The 21072-nt window shown below is 40.5% G+C and overlaps 1 protein-coding gene across 1 annotated transcript in view; it reads left to right on the top strand.

Moving 5' to 3' along the window:
* The window catches only part of LOC109297190 (zinc finger protein 474-like), a 47667-nt gene that overhangs the window by 15808 nt on the left and 10787 nt on the right, over positions 1–21072 (top strand). The window contains exons 2-3 of the mRNA XM_019516826.1: positions 9787–9911; positions 11291–12228. Of these exons, the coding sequence (XP_019372371.1) occupies positions 9899–9911; positions 11291–12228 (951 nt within the window). The 5' untranslated portion in view covers positions 9787–9898. The remainder of the gene's footprint in view (positions 1–9786; positions 9912–11290; positions 12229–21072) is intronic.

Raw genomic sequence — 21072 nt, 5'->3', positions numbered from 1 at the left:
CCAAGGATAATTTTGTTTATGTTAGTTTCTTCTCAGAGATGAATAAATGTGGAGGGAGGAAATGCCTCAGTGAAACCCAAGGAAAATAGATGCTTCAGTTACTGGCCATGGTCTCCTCAATCCAGGTAAGGTAGTTGCAGACCTTGGTGTAGACACCTGGGTAATCTGGCAGAGCACAGCCGATCCCCCAGGACACGACCCCCTGGAGCTCCCTACAAGTCACCTATGGGAATAACTTTGTGACTCATTTACTCTGTTACCACGCCTTAAATTGAATTGAATGTGTGGCCAGGTTACTACTTAAGGCCTGATTAACCTGTTAATCATGTAATGTAATGCAAATCCTTAGGACTCACAGTAGATTTAAGGAAAATGTCATCCTTATTAAAGCATGTCCCAAAACTTTGCATTTTGAAACTTTTCAAAGAAAAAAGAAGTAACTTTTTCATGAAAATGTTGATAAATTATTTTTCTTATTTGCTCTGCTATCATCACAATTGCTCACAAATAAAAATAAATTTTATTAAAGTCACAAGAAGTCTCTTTCAGAACTAGACATAAAACAATTATTTTATCTCTCAAAAAATTGAGATTTTAAAAACATTTCTCTTTTGTGTCAGGATAGCATACAGGAAAAAAGCAACTTTCTGGGTCATTCACTCAAGCTTTCCACTGCAACAAGCAAATGCAATCATGAACTTACCTTGGTAAGTTCCTAAGATGTTTTAAGTTGTTTATTCCATGAGAGAGGCCCTTCAAAATTTATCATACAAAAAAACAGTGCAAGGGAGAGACCCACCCCATCCCACTGCACCAGTCAATGCCCTAAGCTAGATGATGGTAGATCAAAATTCAAGCACCTGCTCTGTCCCAGATTAAGAGCTGGGACCTCACTCCTACATACCACATGCCTGACCTCTTGGGCAAGGGTCAGTTTCTCTTTTGTTCTGAAAAGCGGTTTACGCTATAAAAATTTTATTGAACTTTGTAACATTGTGCAAAAAAAAATCATCTTGACTAATCAACATTTTCTGATCAGGAAAACACATATGGCCAGAAAATTCCTGACTGGCTCTATTCTAGCTGTTTAATTAGGGAATAGTACAATGTTATTTTTGTTTATCTACACAATACTGCTTTTTAGTATCTGAGACTCTCAGGTACTAAAGAGTACTTGCCCTCAGCTATGTGTGTCTATCCCTGTTTAATGAAGGTGTTGACACCAACCCATGTTCTGCAGACAAGATGTGGGGGTGTCACATCCCTTAGTGCCTGTTACACATGTGGCTGCCTCTCTGGTTGAACAGGCTTCACTTCTGGACATTACTCATAAGAGATTTAAGCCAGGCTCCTATGATATTAGATCTTACAGCAGGGGCAGGCAATTATTTTGGGTGGAGGGCCGCTTACTGAGTTATGGCAAGCCATCGAGGGCCACATGACAGACAGCCAGCAGCAGATAAAAATTAATTTTATAATTTTTTTAGGGGCCCCGCGGGCCAGATAGAATGGCCTAACGGGCTGCATCTGGCCCACAGGCTGCATTTTGCCCACCCCTGTCTTACAGTCTCATAGGGCTTTGCAACTGCCAGAAGTGGGTGTATATGCCAATATTTTGTGAGAAGATCTTGAGAACTATTCCTTAAGACAGGAGGATATACAGAAACGTGGATCTTGCTCAGCTCTGACAAGATAAATCAGCCTGACTGGGAAACATGGTATTTCAATCCTTTTTTCAAGGTACTTAATTCAGACTTGATCGGATAATGCATGTTTCTTTTGACTTTACTAAAATAATAAGAATTTACTTCCTTGACTAAGGGGGACGGTTATTTGGAGAAAAATACAATATACAGGAAATGTGTAAAGGTTTTGAATTTGGATGGATTTGCTAAGAACATAGTTAGAAAGTATTTATTTTTTGCTTTTTGTCTTTCAGTTAAAAGTTGTCATATAATAAAATACAGCAGATTAGCCCACACTGTTTAAAAACTGTTTTGAAGTATCTTATATCACAGATTTCTAGCCCGATTTAAAAATTGAGCAGTATAAGGCAACTTTAGCACAAAGAGTGCTATTTCAATCTATTATTTAGTATTATATGTTTTCCCTTAAGAAATAGTTAGAAGGCTTGTGGAAAAGTTTGAAAACCATTTAATACTGAAAAAATATGCCTGTAACGTATGGCATTTATTTTCTGTATCTTCCATAAGTATTTATTGCAGACATTTGTGTTAATGTAAGAAAACCACATTCTGAGAAGCAAAAAGCATCACCTGTTGCAAACAAAGGAACTTTAGTTTGCAGATGTTGATGGAATTTGCATTGGAAGTGGGCATCCTGCCCTTAATAATCCCAGATGTGCATGCACATTTTTGTGAGTATGATTAAGTAACCAACTTTTGAAAACATTAGCTAGCTCTAAAGCAGCATTTGCTCCATTAGGGTTTCATGTGTAAAGCACCAGACTGGCAGTCAAGCAATATATACTCCGTTCCTGCCTTTGCAACTGACCTTCTGTGTGACTGTGAACAAATCACTTTACTTTTCTTCTTGTCTTTTGTTAGTCTATTTAGCTTACAGCATCTTCATGGGACACACTGTCTCTTACTATGTATTTGTACATAGTCTAGTACAGGGGAATCATGTTCCCAGGGTTAGGACTTCAACTTGCTACTGTTACATAATTAAATTGGTGATGATGATTGTAAACCTATTTGTGATATATTCTTTTTTTAATAATTGGATGTCACAAGGAAGATTATAACTTTTTCTGACAACCAGTGTTCCACTGGTCAATGTGAAAATAAATTTTGTGTCCCAAGTAGGAATTCTCACTACGGCCATCAAGTGAAGGTTAAGCACAAAAAGTGAAGAGTTGTGGACAGCGGTGAAGGCAGGCAAGGGGTCAAATTCTACAGTCCTAAGTGAAATTCTCTCTTAACCAGTGAGAGTTTTCCCTGAATAAGGGCTTTGGCACATAGGACTTCTCTTAATATGTGTTGACACAGAAGTTTTTTAATAAGATGTACTTTTTTCATTTTCTTACATGACAGTCACAGCCCGAGGAGGGTGCCCAATTGACTGCTTTGTTTACATCCCATCACGCAGAGATCTGTGTGTTTTAGCTTCACTGGGCCTTCTGAGACCTGCTGACACTGGCTTTAGCCTCTTTAGCACACTTTCCTGGTCCAGCCATATCTGCATCTGCAAAAATGGGTCCTTCCAGTTCAGCTGCCAGAGGCTTCCAAAATTTACCCACCTCCCTGCCCCCAGATTCCCCCATTATTTTAAATGCAGCCTTTCCCAGAGCTCCTGCCGTATGGGCACTCTCCATTTCTTTTAGCATTTCAGGGGCAAGAGATAATGAAAGCAAGCAGAGGTTTTGTAAGGATTTTAAAAACCTCATTTGTTTTAGTTAGTCCCTAGCTTGCATATGGACATAGGACTGGAAGGGGTCTGGAATGCAATCCCCTTCTGCCTCTAGACCCCCACTGTAGAATCCCTTTCATAAACTGATCGAGCTCCATCTTAAAAATAATAATATTTTGCTGCCTCTGTTACTTCAAGTTCCCCATCTCAGTTTCTTGAGCATTCTTTGGGCTGATGTCAGTCCTCTATGGGGGTCAGGTTTCTTTCTGTCCATCTGCATATAGTTTATACTCTGGAGCATCTTTCTCTTTCCTCCTTTGTCCAGCCCATTTTATGTAGTTTCTCTCTCTTTCAAAATATCTTATGATTGACTCGGTATTTTAAAAGCTTCCATTCCGTTTGTCAGGTGAATCTCTAAACAGCCTCCATTCCCAGAGTTCAGATATGAAAAACTGGTTTACCCTGGGAAATAGCCAACACTTTGGCCAATGGTACTTCACCCACATTTAATGACCCCAATTGTTAGCCCAGTGCCAAGTGAAGGAACTTCTCCCATCACTTCTTGTGAGTTTCCGGTCAATATGGAGGCAAAAGGACATCAGAGAAGACAGCCACATCCCACTCTTAAACAAAATTTGCAGTCTGACAGACACGTACAAATAATCGCCAGTACAAAATAAAATGTCCATGCTGTACTTTGACAGATTTCCCCCAGTTGTCACAACTAATTTTTCATCTTACTAGTGAAGAAGCACGTTCTCTCTCGGCAGCAGGAAGCATTTTGCAATGTGTTTTTTCTACAAGGTAAATACTGTTTTTTCAGTTGTGAATTCTCCTCATGGAACTCCTCTTTAAGTGAAAGCTGAAATGTTGAGGACTCATAAGAAGCGGCCAATTTAATCCCCTGCTCAGCACAAATATGTTTTGTTCAGTAGAGTTCAGTCAAGGTATCCAGGCTTATAAAATGGCCTGATAATGGGCTTTGAGGGGTTGTTTACATAAGGGATTTTAGAGAAAGGAGAAAACAGAGAGGCTCTTCAGGAAGAGTTTTATATGGGAGAAATAGGAAACGTATGTGTGAACTTTGATTCCTGGTTCCAACACAGAAATGGAATAACTCCTAAACAATAAGAACAGCAGCCATTTCAGTGAAAAACCCTCCTCTTCCAACTAATGGTAGAACCCTTCCTTTCAAACCAATTGTTTAACCTATACTCTTAGCAGCTTGGAAAGAATAGCAATAGAGAAAGCAAATGATAATGTCATTATTCTGACTTTTGATTAGAATCACTTGAAAAGACTGCTATAGGTCTTGTTCTTAGTGCAGAATAAGAATGTGTGTGGTCTAACTTATGCTGATTTCAGCCTTCTTATTTTGCTATAATGCATATAAGGTGCCACTCATTTCCTGAAGCTGAGCTGGCCATTGCAGTATTCCACTTGCTTTTTATTGGATCATACGAGTCCAGTATTTTAGAATGGACTGTCATTACAACTCCATATTTTAAATTATGGCACTCAGCTAGCATTGCTATTTAAGATACTAAACTATAACTCATTTCCACTGTATTAATCAAACTCTTGTAACATTTGGCCAGAATCTGGAATGGGCTTCCAAGAGAGGTGGTATTATCACCTAACTTGGAGGTTTTCAAGAGGAGGCTTGATAGTCACCTGGCTGGGGTCGTCAGACCTCGGTCTTCTTTCCTGCCAGGAGCAGGGGTTGGACACGATGATCCATTGTGGTCCCTTCTGACTCTACAATCTATGAATTTAAGAAAGAATAACAAGAAACATGTTTTGTGTCATGTTCTGTACAGAAACTTTAATTCCAAACTCTGAAGGATTTGGATGCATTTTGTTATTAACCTAAAGAAATGTGGGTTTGAATTGTTCAAATAAATTTGAACATAGTACACTGCATTTGTACATACTCTCCAACAAATAACTGTCCACTTGGCAGGAAGACACATAGACCAAATGCTGTAATTCCCACAAGGAAGCATAATTCTGTTATGAAGTATTTACAACAGTGAGCTTGGAAGTCCAACAATAGATGTTATTGTTAATAGGTTGTTTATACTGTCTTTTATTGGCTGATTCATTCTTAATGCCAATAGTCTGAGTCACCTAATAGTTGAATGAAAATCAGTGCTTGAAGTTGTTTTAAATTTTTTTCAGGTAACATAATGATCATTCTGTCATAACTGATTAAATAGAACATGTGGTGATAGGCACAAACTTGCAAGGTGCAGAGTTCTTTGAGACTTAGTTGAACTTTTCCCTTCCCATGACCCTCCAATAATCTTTATCTACTTTTTTTCTCAGAATCTTTAAAGTTTCCCTATGTCTCCATTAGCCTGGACCTTCTTGAGGAGTTAAGTTATCTCCCAACTTGTGTTCATCCAACAGGCCACCCTCCCTAGAAATATTCCCATTCTTTGAAAGGGCCTTGCAGTTAAAACAATCCCACTGTTACACCCTGTTTGACAATTAATACAAATGGTGTACATTCTAGATCCATAGCTCTTGCTAAGCAATGGAGATTGACAATTGTGTGGTGGAGAGATGAACTCCAGAGAAGCAATGGTCAGAAAATTCAGATTGCTATGAAAGAAAATGTACTTTTAGGTTTATATATATATAAACCTAAAAACACATATGTATATATGTGTGTGTGTGTGTATATATATATATACACACACACAAACATACCATTTCTTGTCCTTTGCTATATAGTTGGCACATAGGGTACATACAGACATTCAGGGTGATTAAGGGAGGTTAATTTAAAATGGCCACCTCATGTAAGGTAAGTTGGGATGGGGAGGGCTAGTTGGGGGGCTTAAGCAGATCACAGGGGCAAACAGGCTCTGGGGTAGGATCGGGGGGGCAGGCAGGGACAATGGGAGGAATCAGTTGGATCAGAGTGTAGGCAGAGTCTTTAGGTGGGACTGGGGGAGCAGGCAGAGTCTGCAGGGGGGGGATCAGGAGATTGGGGTGGTAGGTAGGGTCTGTGGAGGGGTTGGTGGGCTCTGGGAAGGTTTCATGGGATCGGGGAGGGGGGGCTTGGGAGGTTGTAGGAGCTCTCTCCACCACCCCTAGGACGAGGAGCAATTTTTAGCCCCCAAAACAAATAACCCCCTCCCACAGTGAACTAACCCCCCAATCCTGCTCACCTCTCCCCCCACGCTGACTTGCTTCCTTGGCTTAAGGCACTGCTGAATACTGGTAAAATGAGCACTGGGAGCAGCTTGTGGGATGGGGGCTTCTGTTAACTTGGGATGGGGAGGGAGCTGACCAGTCTGCTGGGGGTAGTTGTCCATCTGAGGGTGGGGACAGCTCAGGGAGGAGGTAGGAAAAACACAGTCCCAGGGCTGTGGCCAGTAGCTGGCTTTTCTCAGCCCTGGAGCTGCACTGGGAACTGTACAGAAGTTCAGGACAGTTAGATTAGTCTGAAAATGGCCAACCTCAACTAAATTAGACCACCTTGTGGGTAGGGTTAATTTAAATCAGGTCTGCTTTTTTCAACCAATCCAATTATCCTGAACTTTTGTACAGTTCACACTTAGATCAACCTAACTAGGGATCTAAGTGTAAGGTCTGCACCTGGGCAAACTATATTAGATCAGATGGACATTTTTAACATGATCTAGCCTGCCCCTAACCTCCCTGAATGGCTGTATGCACCCTTAGTGAAGAAAGGGAAGTTTTCTGCATTTAAATGTCTTGCGCAGAAGTGGAAAAAGTTATTTCTTTGACATACAGCCATCACTACAAAAGCAGCTAGCTGCCAGTGTAGCTTTGCTATAGTAGCTAGCCCCAAATGTTTGAATTTCATTTCTAGGTCCATTAGTTTTTAGTGCCTTTTTCCCAAGACTGTTTCACAGTTTCACATTGCACAGTGACTAGAAAACTCTGTAAAATAACCCTTTTGATACATAAAATAAAAGCACTATGGCATTTCTGTATGTCTATGGATATACAAGTACCTGCCAGTCTCAAAAATTACTAATTTTTCAACCTTATACTTTAATTATCAGAATATAAGATGTAACAATACAATAGCAGTTTAGAGATGATGAACTCCAAATGCTAAACTTTTTCACTAGTATTCACCAGTAGGCTGGATACTACAAAATGTTGCCCATAAAGATGTGTTCCTATAAATATCACAGATTTGCTCTGATGGGATACACAATGCCCTTATATTCACTCTACACCTTTTGTACAAGGAAATCTAGCTATTAAGAATCTTTGTAGAATGAGAAAGTGTCACAAATTCCCTGGGAAAATTCAGCCTCATATTTGTGCCAGAAGTGTTAGTAAAACTCTTTGTAGGGCTAACAGCAGGAAGAACATTGCATCGCTCTGGTGACATTTTGTTGTGTTTTTCTTTATGATGGCACACAGATTTCCAAGAGATCATGCCCCAGTTTGATGGGTACTTGTGTATTCATGCAATAAAACAGTAACTCAAAGAGCTTACAATCTAAATTAAATTTGCCTGTAGCATGCGCATTAGGCCTATATTCTGATTAGACGCCTTGAAAGGCATAAGTGATAAATTTTGTCCAAGCAGTAGAATCAGCCAATTGCAAAAAAGGAAGTCCTTGAAGCAAATATTCTGTAAGTCCCAGGTTAAATGATATCCTTGTAAGACATTAAGAGGGGGGAAATGTTGGTCAAGAAATATCTTTCTGCTATGGCTTTGCTTTTGTGATTTTTTTTTCATGTTGTATTGTGTTTATAGTTAACGGAAAGGATGCTAGTTAAGCAGAACGGTGCCTAAAACTGCCCATGAGAGTCCTTATTATGCAGTGGGTTTTTTTAAATTAAAAAAAAACAAGGAATAAAAGTTACCAAATAAGTTTGAAGTTGCACATAACTTTCCTTGAATTTAGAAAGAGTTGCATGTAAAATATATGTATATATTGAGGAGAGAATATACAAAAACAATAAGAAACGCAAGAAGCCTGGTGTTTAAACATGCTGAGAGCTGAATTCTTGAAGACAAATAGCCAGGTCCTGAGCTTGGAATTTGTTGCCTCTTATGTTGGTCCAGAATCTGACTTTGAGGCTATTAGCAGAGGGAAGGGTCATATTATTGAGACCAGAAGTTTAGCAGTTAAAAGACACAGAGTGAATTTTTGCCACTTCCTTAGACTTTCTACATACTTTTGAATAAGTCATATAACTTCTATGTGCTTGATTTCTTCTTTTGTTGTGAAATTTAGCCTCATTCATGTTTGTAGACTCTGAGATCCTCTGTCAAGCATGACAATGTTACAGTGAGTTCTTATTAAATATTTGATTGTAACACAAATTGTTTTATTTGATCTGGTTTCTCATGGCAAATGCTGATGATAGTTACTGAATATTTTCTAAACATATCACTTTGGTTCAATAATCTAAATTATTAAGTTAATAAAGTGGAAGTCTTAGGTTGGGAATTAAGCGTATTTGCAGGTTTTACCAGTCAGTCTTATTCTTAAGTAACTCTGCAAAGGCAACATAATCTAGCTCTATATTTTGTTTGTACGTTCCATGTCCTGACTAGAACATCAGTTGGATTTATAAATAAACCTTTCATATTGGGAGCTGAAAGTCTAGCTGGGTTTTTATCTTGTTATATGACATCCCCACTCTCTTCCAACCATACCATAGGAAGGTAAATAAAAGATATCACCCAAAGAAATCTTTGCCTCTCACCGTGGACCATCACAGTTACAACATCACTCTTACACTACCATCTTCATTAATAAAACTTGTCTTGAACAAGATTGCATAAGCACATTTCATGAAAGAATTGCCCCTGTATTTAGAACTTAGTTTCAAATTGTGTTGGTGGTATGTAACTCACAAAGGAATCCTGCCCACCCTAACATAGCTGGGTTGGATGAGCTCTGGTAACAAAAGTAAACATTCAGATTTATTTTTATTCCTAAGACTCCATTTCCACAGCACTACCTTAAAGAATAAAATTTTACTTTCAGGAAACTAAGTTTGAAAACTGAGTTCAAGAAGGGATATAAATTATAAGGTAGTATGTACAGAAGTACACCAGGCAGCTGTACTTCTAATCTATCCAGGAATATGAAATGAATCCAAACTGAACAAATATTAGGTTCTGTGTTTATCTTGGAACCCATTTGACATTTTAATTTTTTATTTAATTGCCCCAGGAGAACTTTGCCAAATTTATAGTTCATTATCCCATACTAGTGGTTATGTAGTTAATTCTCTTGCTCTCCCAGAGAAGTGGTATGATCCAAAATGTATTGCTAATTTTATTCTTTGTTTTCACTGTGAATTTAGAGTGCAAATTTAGAAATATACCTACTTGAAAATTTCATGTTAAGGGTTTTATCTCGTTTTTCAGTAACACATCCTGTATTTTTTTTCCTTACACAGAATCATCTTCATATGCCAGAATGATGTCTGGATTTTCAAATTTGTTACATCTGTGGTTGTGAACTTGTCTGCCAGTCAACCCTGAATCAGAAATGCATGGAAGGATGGTGTCATGGAGATAAAAAGTAATTCAGAGCAAGATATTTGTTTAAATGTTACATATGCAAAAATGATTAAAATAAAATCTTAGGTCAGCATGAATAGTCAAGGTTTCCTGTATTTTCCTGAGATGAGGCATGTAGTGTTTCTAGCACAATTTACTTCAAAAATAATCAAGCCACAGTCAGGCTTTCTGCTCCCAGGAGAATTTCTCCCACGGAAATACAGCGAATAACAAGAAAGTCTAGGGGTGGCATAATGCTCCACTGTGCAGGATTACCCTAAACATTATTGTTTGCTTGTGACCTGGAAAGAACTGGGAAATATGTAGGAATGACAAAGTCAGACCCTGGAAAAGAAAGGAGAAACTAGTATTGTTCTCTAGCAACCACTTTGGCCATTTAAAGAGTGCATGGTCTCATAAAGAATTTTTTTTTTTTTACATTTTATTAGAAAATAGGCAATATCAAACAGATTAAAAAAGGACCCCACCTGAGGCCTCACAAAGGGAATACAAATACAGTGTCAAGAAATTACATAATAAGTCTCCTTCATTTATTCTCAGTTAGAGGAAGGAAATTTGACTACTGTTGTGATAGGCAACCAGTCTGGCTCAGAGGTTAGAGCTTGAATTGTAGGGCAAGAGATGTCCGTCATATTCGTACCGATGTGTGGTTTTAGATAAGACACCAAGTTAAATTTGGATAGCTGTAAGCATGTAAGTCAGTGGACTATACTTTTTAATTTTTATCTCTTCCTCAAATTCTCCTTGGAGTGATAGAAGTCTCTATAGCAATAGAAATTCAAAATAGTGTTATTTAAGAGGGGCATAAAGATAAACATAGGAGGGAGAAAAATCTGTCTCTCTGAGGAAATGCAGTCATAAGTCCAAAACACAAGGCCAAAGAAAAAGGGATGATTCACATCTCCTCAACCTGACCACTCCTCACATATACATGTAAATACCAAAAGCTGACCATAAGACCCTAAGAGATTAAATACATAGTAGTTGCAGAATACAATAGCATTGGGAAATTTCATGAATTCACTACATTTTATGAATTAACTACATAACCCAGGAATGAAGTTAAAACTTCCTAATAACATAGAACTATGTGAAGCTCAGTAGTTTGAATTTAAAGGGCTTCATGCAAACTCATTATTTATTTATTTTTACTTCTCATAGTTTCACACTGCTTAAGTTACAGTTTCAGATTTCTATCATAAAATAATTTGGCAGGTATAATTACGGGTTGAACATTTGTTATGGCCTTTCTTATTTGTGTGGTATTTGGAAGTATGGCATAATAGTAAGGTAAGTACATTCTTGCTAAATCTCTTGTTGCCAACTTTTGAGAGAGACATTAATTTTTGATATCTCATTTAATTTCTTTCAAAGAAACAGCAAAAAAACCAACCCAAAACAAAACAAGAAAGCACAGAAAAAGCAAATCAAAACCACTTGAACTGGAAGATCAACTGGATATGGTATTAAAGCATCTGCTGTGTTCAGCTCAGGGAAGTGAAGTCAACAAAAGTGAGCGTCACACTAAACAAAAGACCTTCTCAGTTTCTCAAGTCCCCCTGTGTAAAGTAGAGAGAGAGCATTCATGGAACATTGTATTCTTAATGGAAACAACTGGAAAGAAAAAGAATTTGAGCAAAAATAATAAAACTCTGCCAAGTGCTGGAGAGGCCCCCGCTAATATCTCTACCATCCTGCCTTCAAAACAGGTTGCAACATACAGTGCGTCAAATCTTCCCACAGTTTTGCCAGCAATAGTGAGTGCAGATTCCACAGTAAAAACAGGCACTGGGAAGAAGAGACCAGGCACAGTAATATTATCGAAACGGTCAAGTACTTCAAGCATGTCTCAGAGTCAGCTGAAACGACCAGTCATTCCACCAAGGAGACCTGGCTTTAAGGTGTGCTATATCTGTGGGAGAGAATTTGGGTCACAATCTCTGGACATCCATGAGCCCAAATGCTTGGAGAAGTGGCATATTGAAAATGAGAAATTACCAAAGCATCTCAGAAGACCAGCACCCAGTAAACCTCAGGCTCTAACTGGTGGTTCCTATGATATTAATGCCGCAAATGAAGCGGCATACCAAAGTGCTCAGGCCCAGCCCATGCCTTGTCATAACTGTGGACGCAGTTTCCTTCCTGACCATCTCTCTGTGCACCAAAGGAGTTGCAAACCAAAGGACAATGGTCTGGGCCCTTCATGCTCCAATACCACTAGATCTGTGAGAGGTTCTAGCTCTGGCCTTGCAGCACGCAACAATCAATCTAGTAAAGGTGAACGAAAAGGTGGGGCTGCACCAGCCATACCAGACAAGGTAAACTATTAAACATCTGATCTATGATTCTTTTGATAATAGACACCTGAGATATTAGAGATTCATAAATTCTCATCACACCCTAATTTCAAAGCCATCTGCTTTCAGAGAGGTCTTTTTGCTGCAGATGCTTCCCAGACAAGCAATGAGTGGAGAGGAATACTGTGTGCATATGGGAAATCACAGCATTTTCAATCCTTTTTCTTCCTCTTTTCATCTTTCCTGTTAAAACAAGACATCTAAGTTCCCACTTTCTACTTTCCTGTGGGGAACCACAAGAGGCCAGTATCTGTTAGGATTCTATTGTGCTACTTTAAGGCAGATTTGCATTTTCTAACATGTTTAAACAGACATCAGATTTTTTTTTTATTCAATTAATGTGAACCATAATGTTTCCTTATCCTTTAATCATTTCAGCTGTTTTACATTTTTTTTTAAATGTTATACTTAACCATGGAACTCTGTGTTAATTCACTGGAGCTTGTATGTTCAAAGCCAGCAACTCGGAGCATAACAAACAAATAAGTACACAGATTGCACAGTTTTTCCACTGAAATTGATGCAGGAAACAAGATTGACAGGGCCAATTCCTATTAGGAAACCCCTACATGAACACTGATAAAATAGCTAGGATTCTTTGTTTGTTGTGTGTGCGTTTCTGCATCCTCTAAGGTTTGATTTAAAAAAATAAGAGTTAGACTTGTTGGTTCATGGTGAGGCATCTAAATGAAGGACCTAATCCTTCATGGGACTTGGTTTCCTAAATGCTTCCCTCATTTCTGAAAGTATGATTTAGCAGTCTTACAGTCTAGAACCAAATGGACCTGGTGAATACATACACAAGATTTACACGGAATTTAGGCATCTAAGTCAAAACAATCACCCCTTCTAGCAGCTGCAAAACTGCAGAGGTGCCTAGACTCATTAGTCACCTACATTCTGGACTGAAAAATCTTTTGGAACCTAGCCTTGGGCTACTGTGAATGCTCAGAAGTGGTTCATGTGTTGGTCACCCAGATATACAACTGTCATCTCTGTTTGCTGTTACCTGAAGTCAGCCTAAGTTCTCCTATTTCCTGTGTGAGTTCTCTACGTAGCAACTGGGCAAAAGGTGGGCAGCAACATCATTATTGCCAACCATATTCAAGACTGGGGAAAAAAAGTTTCAGTGCTTCATAACGAACTCAACTTAGCTGTGCTGTCAAATGGGTCAACACGTCTAATCAGGGCACTCTGAATCTCGAGATTATAGAAGTTTCTCCTTTGCAGCCCTGAGTCAGACACTTGGACTAAGTACAGACAGTCAAAAAGCCCAAGGCTGAATTGATTCAGTCTTTGCAGGTTAATCTAAGCTGCAAAGACTGAACCAATAAGCAAATCAACAGATATTCACTTTTGATTCAGAAATTGCAGCCACATGCCTGCAGTGGCTCAGGCCAGAAGCCAGGGGGCACTAGAGCATGGCTCTCTAACACATAGCCAGCATGGGCTGTTGTTTGCTTCCTCTTCCTACTGCCCCCAAGGTCTCTGGGATTTGCAGTCCAGAATCACAGTACCAGGACTCTGCAAGATTACTCATTACTTCCTCTTCCTGCTTCCAGGTGCCTCTGGGATTTGTACTGTACAGTCACAGTCAGTGGCATGGGCGACTGGTGCCTCCAGGGCCAATTTCATCAACTTGTGGGGTGGGGGTCTCCTGCGACCTATCTTGCTGACACAAAAGCACCAGCAGTGCTCCCAAAAATGGCAGTGGTGCTTCTCCTGGTGCCCCTGCTCCCCAGCGGGAGCTCTCGGGGGGCACCAGCGCTCCCACCTGACCCCCTACCCATCATCTAACCAGGAAGTGCTGGCTGTCAGGGGGTGCACCAATGCTCTCAGGGGATACACGTGTACCCCCGAATACCCCCTACGCATCACCACTGGTCAGCAGTAAGTTTCACAGAGCAGGGCAGGGCAAGGCAGCTCTGTACTTGGGGGAAGGGAAGTTTAACTCTCCTCCCTGACCCCAGACCCCAGCCAGGGTTTGCCGGGGGGCAGGGGGAAGGGTAGAAAAGAGAGCCAGCCCTAACTGCTAGGGAGTAGAGAGGTGGGACTAGCCCTGCTTTCTGGAACAGATAGCCCAGCCCAGGTCTGCAAAATGCTGGGGGACTCTGATTTAACTTGAACCAGGAAGGGGTGTGGGACAGAAGTTTCATAAACTTGTTTGACCTAAATCAGTTAAGTCTGATACTACATTTAACCAGGTTTATCTTAAACCAGTTTCAGCTATTTTAAAGTGATTGATATGCACTGACTTTCTATTCTGTTACAGGTTTAAACCAGTTTCTGATCACTTAAACTGGTTTATGTGTAACTTCTGTCCCTAGTCCTAGGGTCTAGAGTCATAGAAAATTAAGGCTGAAATGGACGTCAGGAGGTCATCTAGTCAAACCCTCTGCTCAAAACAGGAACATTCCCACCTAGATCATCCCAGCCAAGCTTTATCTACCCAGGTCTTAAAAATTTCCAAGGATGGAAATTCCACAACCTCTCTGGGTAGTTTATTGCCATGCTTTATTACCCTCCTAGTGAGAAAATTTAGGTAAAACTTCCCTTGCCACAATTTGAGACCATTGCTCCTTGCTTTGTCATCCATCACCACTAACAACAGCCTACCTCCTTCCTCTTTGGAACCGCCCTTCAGGTAGCTGAAGGCTGCTATGAAGTCCTTCCTCAGTCTTCCCTTCTCCAAACTAAATCATCCCAGTTCCATCAGGCTCTCCTTATATGTTCCCCAGTCTATAATCATCTTGGTTGCCCTCTCTCCAATTTGTCCATATCCTTTCTTGCGGGGAAGGAAAGAGGGGCAAAACTGGACACAGTACTCCAGATGTGGCCTCACCAGTGCCAAATAGAAGGGAATAATCACTTCCCTCAATCTGTGGGCAATGCTTCTCCTAATGCAGCCTAGTATGCTGTTAGCCTTCTTGGCAACAAGGGCACACTGTTATCTCATATTCAGCTTATTGTCCCCTGTAACTCCCAGGTCCTCTTCTGCAGACACGCTCCATTTCCTATTGGTTTGCTGTAGGCACTTCCCCACTGAGTACCTTGGTATTCTGGCTCACCTTTATGTCTCCCTGTTCACTATATAGAATGTCTAGGCACCTAATTGATTGAATCACACTCCTGAAGCGAGGCATCTAAATGGGGCACCTACAAGGCTGACTTGGACTGGCCCTAGATCATTTAGGCCCGCAAATGGAGCAACATTTAATAGCCTTTAAAATCAGAGCTTAACCTTAGCCCCTGTGTTGTAAAAGCATTTCCTTAATTTGTGGGGGTGTTGTGAGGGCATGAGTATATTGATTGTGAGAAGCTCAGATATTGTAGTAATTGGGGCCAATTAAGATCGTAAGATTCATTGGTGTATCAGGCCCACTTCACAACAGGGTTTCTCTGTATCATGATCAAGTAGCATAAGACATATAAGTAATGCAAATATTACATTGTATGTATTGAAAAGAGAAAAGTATGCATCCTCATTGTATTCCATTCAACTTGTAGCTTGTATCATTCTGAAATGCAGTGTAACTGTACAATTAAAGATGCTATTACAATACATATGAGTGAAGAATGTTAAGTTTGCGCTTGGACGTTACTATATATTTGTAAAGAAAAAAGAAAGGATAGGTGTTTTATAATATCAGAAAAGAGTATCTGTATTTCAGTTCTGTAGGGGGAAAAATTGTTTAAAGTATAATGTGGTACAGAAAGTGAACATCTCACTCTTTTGTTCAGCAGATTACTTGTGCTGACTTGACATAAGTTATTACTGCTTTTGTACTCCTGGGAACATTGCAGAACGAATGGAGCCAAAATGAAGTGAAGTGGATTATTTTCTTTCTTGGCACCACCACTAACAGCATTGCTTAGTTTGGTCAGTTAGAGCTGTTCAACCCCAGTGGCATTAGTTGGGGTAGTACAGGGAATAGGTAGGACTGACTGTAGTTTATTCTGTAGAACCTTGTTATTAGTGACGACACACACATGCATGCCCACAGAGCCTACTTACATTTTCAAACATGAGGCTGAATTCTAGCAACTGGAAAATAAAATCTTGTATTTGTAAATTGAGTACCTCCAACACAGAAATTTTGAAAGACAATGAAAGTATTTTTAAATTTATGGAGCCATTATTCTATATATAAATCTGCACTTCAGAAGCAGAGATGGGAATGGATCAATTTAGAAAGCAGAGCATGGATGTGCTAGATGACATCAAGATAGCAAAAAGATTGCAAAAGAAATATATCATCTACAGAGCTGGCCTTTCAAGCAAGTACTTTTGTTCACCTAACCAGTTCCTCTTCAGTTTGCTACTAAGGGGCATGTGTATACGTGCAATTAATGCAAACCAGTAAACTCTGGAGAACAATATGTGCCTAAATATGTGCCTGAGAGCAATAAACTCTGGAACAATAAACTCCGGAGTTTATTGCCATTTGAACTTGTGCCCAGGACTGCAGCACATTGAGCCAGGATAGATCAGCCCTGGCTGGCAGCAGGCCCCCTCAGCTCACCGTCCTGCAGAGGGGCTGGCTGGGGCATTCAGCATGGAGCTAGCTAGTCAGCAGCCCCTGCACTAAAGCACCCTTATGCCCCAGCCAGCTGCGTCACTGTCTACACATGGTCTGCTGCTGCAAAGTTTTTTACTCTGCAGCAGGACAGTACTTGTAATTTATGTGCGAAGTAAATTAGTTTACTCCAGCCTAACAGGGACACACGTGTAGACACCAAGATATTTAATGCAAAGCTAATTAATCTACTGCACAGTAAACATCTTGGGTAGATGTGACCGGGGAAAAATATATTAGGAGTAAATAAATGATGGCTGATTATGTAATATCAAACTCCTTTGCTCCCAGGAGGATGAGTGTTGGGCAGGCAGCAAGAGTAGTTTGGCAAATACAGTATACAGTAAGAATACTGGGTTAATTCAAGGGCTGCATCCAAGCATGTCCGCTTGGGGGAATGCTGCTTTAGGGCATGTCTTTGGGGTAGAAAGAAGGGGGAGATGAAGAGAACAACACCAGGTTTTAGTGACATTCTTGGTAAGGAAAATTATTCTAGAGAGCCTGCTAGTATAAGGATGGGGGTGGGCAAGTGGGGCACAAGCCAGAGGCTCTGCCTAAAGTTGGGGAGGGGAGCATGTAAGAATAAATCAGGGGGCATCTCATGGTCTCACTATCTGTTCCCCTCGCTCTCTACCTTCTGCACCTTCCCTGCAGCTTCCAGCTCCATATTTAGTAGGGTGGAATCAGAGCAACAGCAGTAGCAGATGGGTGTGTGTGTGAGAGAGAGAGAGAGAGAGTGAAGGACATTCTGGGAAATGGAATTTCTGCTGCTGGGAGAAGATGTCACCTCATTTTTTGTCACTGAAAACCAGTGTTATTTTGGTTACTTGGCATGCATGTTGGTGGCAAAAAAGAGGGACCCTCTCCCCCAGCAGCAGCAAACCTCCAGACACTTATTTGTTGCCACCACTGCTCTGCTTTCCCCAGTGCTGGAACCTCCAGAGCTGAAGGCACTGCAAGAAAGCTGCGGAGTGGTGAGAAGCAACTGCCCAGGGTGCAATACTGGCCAGTTATGCTTCTATATTTTAGTTCTGGGGCAAGCATTCATTTGAAGAATCTCAGGGCTCATCTAATTTTTGCCCTAAAGTCACTGGTCAAAGGGAGCCTTTACAACTGCTGCTGCTATCTGAGGTTTAGTAATCCCTGGTTTCATACCTTCCCCCTGGCCAGGCCTCTTGTGCTGATAATCAGATCAGAGCGGCTATAGGAAGTCTTTGCTACCTAGAGATCTTGTTACTAGGGAACCCTGTAGCAGCTGATTAGCTTAACTCTATGGTTTCTTCACAGCCTTGAAGTAGCACATAGAAACTAGGAGCAGATGATGCGAGCCACCATTTCTGTGCTAGTCTTGATTTTCTTCAGTCAGCATGTCTACACATTCATTAATATGCTGTAACTACAGCGCATTAAGTTTAGTACCTGTAATAACAGATACTAACTTAATGTGCTGTAATCAGCACTACTGCACAGTATTGCCAACGCAGTTATTTTGTGACACTAATGCACAGCAGGCTAATTCTACTGTGCATTAGCACATTCGCACGGCTTTTGCCATGATGCATTAATGTGTAGTAGAATTAGTCTACTGTGCATTTAGCATCTCATTTAAATACTCCCAGCCTCTACCAAGGCATTCATACAACTCTAGATAAATCCAGTTGGAATATTCAAGCCCCTGGGCTTGTTGGGCTACCATAGTTAAGGCACATCAGGTTTTGTAGCCAATAGCACTCCCAGCTGTCTTTGACTCCCCAGACTGAATGACCAGGTATCCATTTACAGCTAGAAATCCTGAAAATAGCTTTCAGTAGAAGTCAGAGTGAAACTTAAACTCATGCCTCTGGAGCAAAACACTTTACCTGGTACATTACTGCTTTTTTAATCCAAATGATGGCAAACAAAAATACAAAGTATGGACTCAGTTGAATCAGTCAAGTCTAACTGTGTGTAAAGCAAACAACAGCCTTTGCCTAACTGGCTTTCAGGAGTCAAATCAGTTTAGAGATTTCTATTCTTGCATACCATTTACATTATATTGTAATGCATAGTATTACATTCTGTCATTTCATATCAAGGGACTGCTGACAGCAAGTATTATATTCTTTAAACTGAGGTCTGAGCCAGAGAATGCACAGCTCTTACTATGCAGATTAATAGTATCTGATATGAATGTTCTTCTTATAATTTCTTTTGCAACAGAAAGTGATAACTTCAGTCCTAAAATCCTATAGTATCTATCTCTAGCATCTGGTGCTGCCATCTGCTGCCTATTTTTTTTTGCCTATTGTAGTATCTACCCATAAAATACAAATGTTAGCTTTGTCTTTCTTCTTCAGTATCATACATCCTAACACAGAATCTGTTCTGTTAGCTTTCTTTGTTCCAATAAAAACTTTACAGCATAACTTGCTCCAACACAACATTATTTACCTACTTACAAAAAATTGAAATGCCTTCAAATATCATGTATTTCCACATAGCATGCCCTGCTCCTGCTCCTGCTCTTGCTCCTGCTCCTGTCCTTTAAGTCAATAACTGACTTTCCATTAATTTTAACAGGAACAGATTTGGTCAGTTTGTTAGAAGTTACTTGTAAATATAAAGACAAAAAAGGTAAATAAGAATGGACAAAGAAAGTCTTGAAAGAGTTTTATTAAGGAACTACCCATTTGCCCATCAGGAATCACAGGGGTGGGGACAGAGCACCACCACCCACCACGCTGCCCCACTGCCACCTCCCAAGAGCAGGGGTGGGAACCTTTCCCCGCCGTCCCCTCTGACCCCCTCAGCCAGCACCCCGTGCCATCACCACCACCTCCAGGGAGCAGGGCAGGGGGGTGGTGAGGCCAGCAGTGCTGACCTCATCTTCCTACTCTGTCTCCTCCATCCCTACCATCATCACGGCGCTCCACTGCACAACCGCTGCCGCCTCCTGTCCAGAATGCTCTTGGAGCACTCTGATTGGTTGTTTCAGTAACCAGTCAGACTGCTCCAAGAGCGTTATGGACAGACAGACAGATGGACTAAACCCATTATTATATTAGCATGTTATCTTTGCAAGCAGTGGAAAGTCCCTTCTCTCTTCAACATACAGTCTTGTGGGTGCCCGTAGATGGGCTCGTTCACATTCTAATTAGAATATGTTAGAGCAGATTTGATTAATTGAGTCTGCTCCATGTTCTAATTAGAATACCCCAGCATCGCCTCTCTATCACATGTATTAAGCCCCTATGCATTTCAAAATGGCCATTGGGGCAGTTTATCTAAACCTCATTGAATGAGCTTTAGATAAAAGTGTCTTGTGGCCATTTTGAAATGCACAAGGGATTAATACATGTTGTGTTGTTCTCAAAAGATCAAGGAGTTAAGCTTACAGAATGATAAAGTTGTTTATTCAGACAACTGTACTCTGCCTGGAACCCATGTCATAGTTCCATTTTTGTTTGAGTTTCCTGAATATTTTTAATGTTTTCATGTCTTGCTTTTCATTCTGATGAGCATCATCCACAAGATTTAGCATCCTAGTTTTGAGTTTCCTGTTAAACAGCATTTCTGCTGAGGTACAATCCATGTTTCATACGTGTTTTGGAGTAACAGGTAAACATCAGTGTGTGAATCTGTAGCTTTTCTCAACAATTTCTTCGCTATTTGTACTCCATTTTCCACCAGACCATTGGATGTGGGTATTTATAACTTGGAGTGTTGTGACAGAATCCATATTTGTTTGCAAACCCTTTAAAATTAAGACAATTGAATTAAGGTCCATTGTCTGTGCTCACAATTTGTGAAATCCCATGTCAAGCAAAAAAGATTTGATTTGAGTTATGACATGGTTTGCTGTTGTGCTTTTGAGCAATACAATTTCAGGATAGTGTCAGCAATTTCAGAATAATAATCCAGCACTAATACATAATTTTTTCTTGCATGCATGACTAAGTCCACTTGATACAGTCTCCTCCATGCCCACCATGGGCTCTTTTGTTTCCACTTATCTATACGTTAGGCATGTTGTGTGGCAGAAAGCCACCTTGGTTTCTCCCCAAAAATCTCTGCCCTGTAACCATGTGTTTAAAATCTCTGCCCTGTGACACTGTGATTTAAATCTCTGTGCTGTGACCATTCAATTAGGATGGGCCCAGCACACAGGGGACCACACCCTCAGCCTGTCTCTTTAGGGAACTTGAGCTGGCTGCATTCCTGAGGGAGGGGGGAAACCTGCTCCCTCTGC

Source organism: Gavialis gangeticus, unplaced genomic scaffold, assembly GCF_001723915.1.
Source record: "Gavialis gangeticus isolate Ggan-Ray unplaced genomic scaffold, GavGan_comp1, whole genome shotgun sequence".
Classification (NCBI taxonomy): domain Eukaryota; kingdom Metazoa; phylum Chordata; order Crocodylia; family Gavialidae; genus Gavialis; species Gavialis gangeticus.
This window is presented reverse-complemented; position numbering and strand designations above follow the sequence as displayed.